Source organism: Phocoena sinus, chromosome 7 (assembly GCF_008692025.1).
Source record: "Phocoena sinus isolate mPhoSin1 chromosome 7, mPhoSin1.pri, whole genome shotgun sequence".
Classification (NCBI taxonomy): Eukaryota; Metazoa; Chordata; class Mammalia; order Artiodactyla; family Phocoenidae; genus Phocoena; species Phocoena sinus.
In genome coordinates this window covers 113,746,839-113,753,391 of record NC_045769.1, presented here as the reverse complement: position 1 = coordinate 113,753,391, position 6,553 = coordinate 113,746,839, and the positions used below count along the sequence as shown (strand labels likewise).

At 40.8% G+C, this 6,553-nt stretch overlaps 1 protein-coding gene across 1 annotated transcript in view; it reads left to right on the top strand.

Annotated features, from left to right (window-relative positions):
- Positions 1-1,299: 1,299 nt before the first annotated feature.
- TUBGCP5 (tubulin gamma complex associated protein 5) overlaps positions 1,300-6,553 on the top strand; it is a 57,481-nt gene continuing 52,227 nt past the window's right edge. Inside the window, 3 exon segments of the mRNA XM_032637382.1 lie at positions 1,300-1,471; positions 3,827-3,880; positions 3,997-4,105. Coding sequence (XP_032493273.1) covers positions 1,326-1,471; positions 3,827-3,880; positions 3,997-4,105 — 309 coding nt within the window. The 5' untranslated portion in view covers positions 1,300-1,325.

The window sequence follows — 6,553 nt, the reverse complement described above, 5'->3', positions numbered from 1 at the left end:
TAGGGAGGCAGGAAAGACACATGTAAGTGTGTATGTATACTTTGATTTTGGAGATGTACAATAAGCAATTATAGATTTGGAGTGCTAAGGAAAATGTGAGCTGCATACACAAATTTGAGAGTTATAAACACAGAGATGATAGTTGAGACTGGAGTAGAAAAGACTGCCTAGGGAGAGAGTATAAATTCCATTTCACAGAATCATTTCTACTGCTATGATTTTCGCCTTCTTGTGGGATTTGTGCAGTTGTGTGCAGCCTATGTTTTAGGTAGTTGTTTGTGTCCCCTCAAAATTCATAATTTGAAATCCTAATGCCCAATATGCTGGTATTCGGGAGGTGATTAGAAAAGGAGGGTGGAGCCCTCAAGAATGGAATTAGTGCCCTTATAAAAGAGGCCCCAGTAAGCTCCCTTACCCCTTTCACCATGTGAGGACACAACCAGAAGTCAGCTTACAGCAAGCGGGCTCTCACCCAATCATGCTGGCACCCTGATCTCAAAATCCAGCCTCCAGAACTATGAGAAATAAGTTTCTGTTGTTTATAAGCCACCCAGTACGTGGTACTTTGTTACAGCAGCCCAAACAGACTGAGACAGTGGTGTATCAGCTATCTTTTACTAAGGTAATGCAATGTAATAAACCACATGAAAACCCAGTAGATCCCTAAAAGAAAAAATTAAAGAGTTCTATGTAACAAGTCTTGGAATGGTTACGAGCAATTCTTAACGGAAACAGTTTTAAAGTACAGTTTTAATTACGAACAACAGCAAAGACATTACCTCTGGCCAACGAGGTTTACCAAATTCTCCTTTGGCCACTGGGAGTCACTGGCAAGAGCAGGAGGTGTAGCACTCAGTCTGTGTGTGGGACAACGCACTTTCCTTACACCTGCCGGAGCGTGGGCCATGTACTGTGGCCCTTGTAGGCAGAGAGGGACCGAAAGATCACTGGAGATCACCTCTAGGAGAAACTGAAGCTTAGAGAAGAATGGGCAACTAACGGATCATGGTACCTGAAAGTTCAGGTGCAAACAGATACACCAAATGAGAAGTGGCTGCTCTCAAAACATTAGGAGTTAAACCATCAACCAAGGTTAGCCAGAGACTATTCTTAATAAAACTACTAATAACGTCTACCCCTTTTAAGACGTTCCTAAACTTAACCACGTGAGACCCAAGCCACCAACAAAAATCAGAGCCAGGGCTCAACGCGATTGCAGCGCGAACTCTCGCGAGAGAGGCCGCAGCCTCGCTCAACTAGGCGGTAGCTCGAACACTCGCGAGAGCGGGCGCGACCGGGCGAAGGACTGCGGGAGCGCCGGAGGTATGGCGTTTCCGGCGCCGTCTTGGAGCCGCCTGGACGGACGGCAAGAACGCGACGTGCGCGAGCTCGTCCGCCTTGTGGCGGGCGTCCAGGACGAGGCGGACCCCAACTTCCAGCTCGCCTTGCACTTCGCTTGGTCCAACTTCAGGTGCGGGCGCGGCACCGGAGCCGGGGACGGAAGGGGTCTGGCGAGGTGTGCGGCGCGTGGCGCGACCGGCAGAGCCCCAGCGCGCCTTGCCGCTCCAGCTGCTTGGTGACCTCGCGCCTTCTGGGTCCCTGACACAGTGACACACGCAAGCTCGAACAGTGGGTTGTGGGTTGCTGGGGGTCGTTCTCCAGTCTTAGAAGTGCGCCCCTAGGGAAGGGTTCTGTCTATCCAGTTCCCTGCCCCGCCCACTGCACTTAGCGCGGGCCACTGCCCATCAAACAATTTTTTGAATGGATGGGTGAGTAAAGTTTTAGAGCAAAATAATGGCCATACCCAATTTAAAACTGTATTCTCGCTGACTCTCCCTCCCTGCTTGGGTCACTCCAGATCTCTTTTACCCTGCTCTTTTTCTTTTTCCAAAACGCGTAGCATGACACATGGGATAACTTACCTGTTGTTACTGTTTGTCGTCTCCTCCCCCACCTTCATGCAGAATACAGCTTCCACCAGGGTAGGGATCTTCGTCTGTTTTGTTCAGTTCTTATTCCAGCACCAAAACAGTTCTTGGCATAGAGCACACCAGGCCACCTAATGCAACTTCTAATACAGTTTTTCATGTAATGAATTTTTAAAGATTTATTCAGTTTAGGTACTTAGGTGAAGTCAGAGCTCCCATTTTTCTTTATGGAACATGTAAATTAGACGATACTGTTTTGATCATTACCTGTAATTAAATTATTATTTTTAAAAAATTATCAGAAGAATGTTAGTCATTGTTAATATTCTACCTGTTTAATTTCAATAGAAATCTTCTTGAATAGTAAACAGTTTTGCAAAATCTGTAATCTTATCAACCTTAATGATCATAAAGTGCCTACCTGGTTTATAATAAGAATAGATGAGTCTAACAGCCCCCCCAGGTTTCTGAAATAAAATACTCAGTTCTTAAATGTAACTTATAAATATAACAATGCCTGAATAGGTGATATAAATAGAGAAATTTAAATGCTGTATCTCAAATAATTTTTTATATTAATATTTCTAAATGACAGTAGGTAAGTAGACATCATTTTAGAGTTGAGAGAGACATTAGCAGTTATTATCTACTTTTGCACACTGAAAAACTAAATTATTATAAGTAAAGTGGTATTCCACTCAGCCATTTACTGGGTTAGCATTAGATATGTTATTTAGTAGTATAATTTACTTCAAGTACAGATTATGTGGCTTTGATACTAAAAGATGAAAAACAGCAGTTGAGTGAGCTATACTATAATTTCATGATGCTTTAATCCATCAGAAAAATGAACAATTCATGTTTGTTTTTTAAAAAACTGACCACATTCTAGGCCTTAGAAATTCATAGATAGGCAAAATAAAGCTTCTGTCCTTCAGTAGGACAGACAAAAATTAATTACATATGATGTAGAATAGGACTTCTTAACCTGAGGGCCTGAAGATAGAATTCAGATGTTATGGATTTGGACAAGAAAAAAATTACACTAATCTCTAACTAAAAAGTAGCATTTCCTTCAACTATGAATGAAAACAAAAAGCAGTTACTTATTATATGACTGTGTCACCAGCAGAAATCACATATTTCACTGCCATATTGTAGTTATTGCAGATATTTTAAAATGTCATTTACTGTTACATAGTTATGAACCCACTGCTAGATTTTGTTATTTAATGCTGTAACAAAGATACATGTTTCTTACTGTATCACAAACTTTAAAAAAATATTTCACAAATAAATAAAAATAAAAATATAGGGCTTCCCTGGGGGTTCGTGCCCCAGTCCGGGAAGATCCCACATGCCGCAGAGCGACTGGGCCCGTGAGCCATGGCTGCTGAGCCTGCACGTCCGGAGCCTGTGCTCCGCAATGGGAGAGGCCACAACACTGAGAGGCCCGCGTACCGCAAAAAAAAAAAAAAATTTCACAACTGTATTTCACTATGCTTGGCTTCTTTTGTATTTCATTTTATGATTAAAAGCATTATCCTGAGAAGGAGTCCCTAGGATTCACTGGGCTTCGCTGGCATAAAAAGGTTAGGAACCCCTGCTATAGAATGTATTGTGCTGGACTTAGACACATGGCATTATGAAAAGACAGAGGAGCCAGAGGACAGGGTTGGGTAGCTCAGGACAGCCTGTGTCCTATGGAAAGAATGCTTGAGCAGTCTCTCAGGTTCAGTGGTTGTTTGCATGAATGATAGAGGTGATACAGGGAGAGAGGTGCACTCACTAGAAACATATAGCTGAGGATAGGGTGTCGGGGAGATGTGCATGGTTGTGAGACTAACCTGCATAGCTATATGACAAGATTGTTATAAGAATTACATTTTCTCGTTTAGATTTCATCGTTTCTTAGATGTCAACAGCCACAAAGTAGAAAAGACAATAGAAGGGTAAGTTTATATGTGTGTATATATATGTGCATGTTCAGATATATATGAATTTTCTTATAGACCTTTTTGTTAATATAGCTTTACAGTTACCGGTTGATATTTTTTTAACGTTTTAGGATTTATGAAAAATTCATCATTCATTCTGATCTCAGCAAAGCTGCTAGTTGGAAGAGATTAACTGAGGAATTTCTAAATGCATCACTTCCAAGTATAAAGGAAATCAAGGTATGCTATATTGTGAGATCTCTGTTGTATTTTACTGTTTCTAATCTGATTATTGTCAGCCTGTTTCTATTAACATTTAAACATTCATTCTGTTTTAGTATTGTCTACTAACTAGAACCAGAATCTCCTGGAAATTGACTTAAGTGTTGCCATCAAATCCAGTGTGTCTCAAGCTTGTGATGAAAGAAGTATGTTCTTGTTTAATCATCTTAGCCCCAACCTACTATGGAAATTGAGATCAGAGATTGGCAGAAATAATAGCACTCTCTGGCTATTCTTAAACTTTTAAATGACTTCTCTGCACTTGGCAATAATAATTATCCATATATTTGCTCACTAGATGCCAGGTGCTTTTCTAAGGACTTCCATATTCTGTCATGGGTCCCCAAGACCACCTTTAGGCTCAATGATTCACTGGAAGGATTCACAGAGCTCCCCCCAAAAAAATTGCTCTCCTTTTTGTTATGGTTTATTACACCGAAAGGATACAGATTTAAAATGAGCAAAGGGAAAAGGCATGGGGTGAAGTCCGGGAGAAACCAGGCACAAGCTTCCAGATGTCCCTTCCCAGTGAACTTGCATGGGAATGCACTTAACTCTCCCAGTGACAAAATGTTGCAAACTAGGGAAACTCTCCTGAGTCTTGGTGTCCAGGATTTTCTTGGTGTCCAGGATTTTCTTGCCCATGTGGCTGACCTTAGCTACTCAATCTCCAGCACTCCCAGAGGTCAAACCAAGGACTTCAGGCCTACAAAATCGTTCACCATAAGTCACATTGTTAGCATAAACTGTCTGGTCAGGCTGATAACTGTGTGGCCCAAAGAATGGCATACAAATGTACTGTACTAGCAGGATATTCCAAGGGCTCAGAGGATATCTCAGGAGCCGGTCAAGGGCCAGTCCTGAAGACCTTTGAGATGTTCAGGGTTTGGGCAACCCAGGCCTCCTGAGTTAACCCTTTAGTGCGTACATATATTAACTCAATCTTCACAATAACCTCTGTGGAGTATTCTGTTATTGATAGACTTTCCCTTTGTCTGCACTGAGTTGGTGGCCTAAGAAAGAAAGCTTTAGATAATTTTTAAAACTGTCCATAAATTTAAGGAAGGGCTATAAAGGTATTTCTGGAGGAGAGAACTGCAGTGCTATGAACCCATGCCCTAAGGATTAGAAATACACATCTGTGTACTGTTCCTGCAAGGATCATTTTGAAAGAGAAGGAGGCAAATCTTTTTTTATATCTCTTCTTGATTCATTTTGTATAGCTTTCTGGATAGACTATAGAACTTAATAATTTAGGCACTATGACACCATAATATTAATAATAAACATAAAGGCAAACATTTTTAGGGCATTTACTACGTGCCAGGCACTGTTAGTCCAATAAAGACCATCTTCAGTACATACTGTTACTATCATTTTGCCAGGCAAATGCCCTAATCTCAGTTTCATCTGTACCAATGAAAATACCTATGTGGTGCAGAATAATTAAATGAAACATTGAGTGTCACTTCTGATTCCTACTTTGACGTTCTTTGGTTATTTTTCTGTACACCCAGTCACAGGGCTCACTGAACACAGTGAAACCACATACCCTAGTTCTTCTGTGGCACATCCTATGTCCTGTACCTGCCCTTCCCCTTGTGCGTGAGGAATCTCATCATTTAATGTTAAATTCAAATATTGTCTATACATACTTTTAACTTGTTTATCATGTTTGTTATTGTTTATTTCCTATCTTCCTATTAACATAGGAGTTTTACAGGTGTGGACTTTGCTTCTGATGTGTTCTCAGGCACCTAGAACAGAGTAGACAATAGATATTTATTTGTTGAGGAAATAAACCTGTGTATTCCTTTCTGCCTTGCTGTCCCTCTCTGTCCTTGGCTTCTTCCCCACTTACACAGGCAAAGTTGGTTGGTTGCCCTTTTCTCCTTTGCTGTGGTGTCTTTGACACATCTCTTGTAGTGCAGCAATAATGTCACATTTTTTCAGCTTTATTGATATATAACTTACTATAAAATTCCTCCATTTTGAATGTACAGTTCACTGATTTTTAGTAGATACGTAGTTATGCAACCACAGTCCAGTTTTAAAACATTTCCGTCACCCCAGAAGTTCTCCTCAAGCCCAGTTTTTTTGCAGTCAATGCCTGCTCTCACCCCAACCCCACACAACTACTGATCTACTTACTGTATGTATAAATTTGCCCTTCTGGACATTTCATATAAATGAGATTGTACAATATCCAGTTTTTGTGTCTGCTTTACTTTCATGATGTTTTTGAGGTTCATCCATGTGTAGCATGTGGCCATATTCTATTCCTTTTAATTACTGAATGGTATTCCATTGTATGGATATGGCCACATTTTGCTTAATCACCAGTGGATGACATTTGGATTGTTGCCAGTTTTTGGTTAGTATGAGTAATGAACTGCTGTGAATATT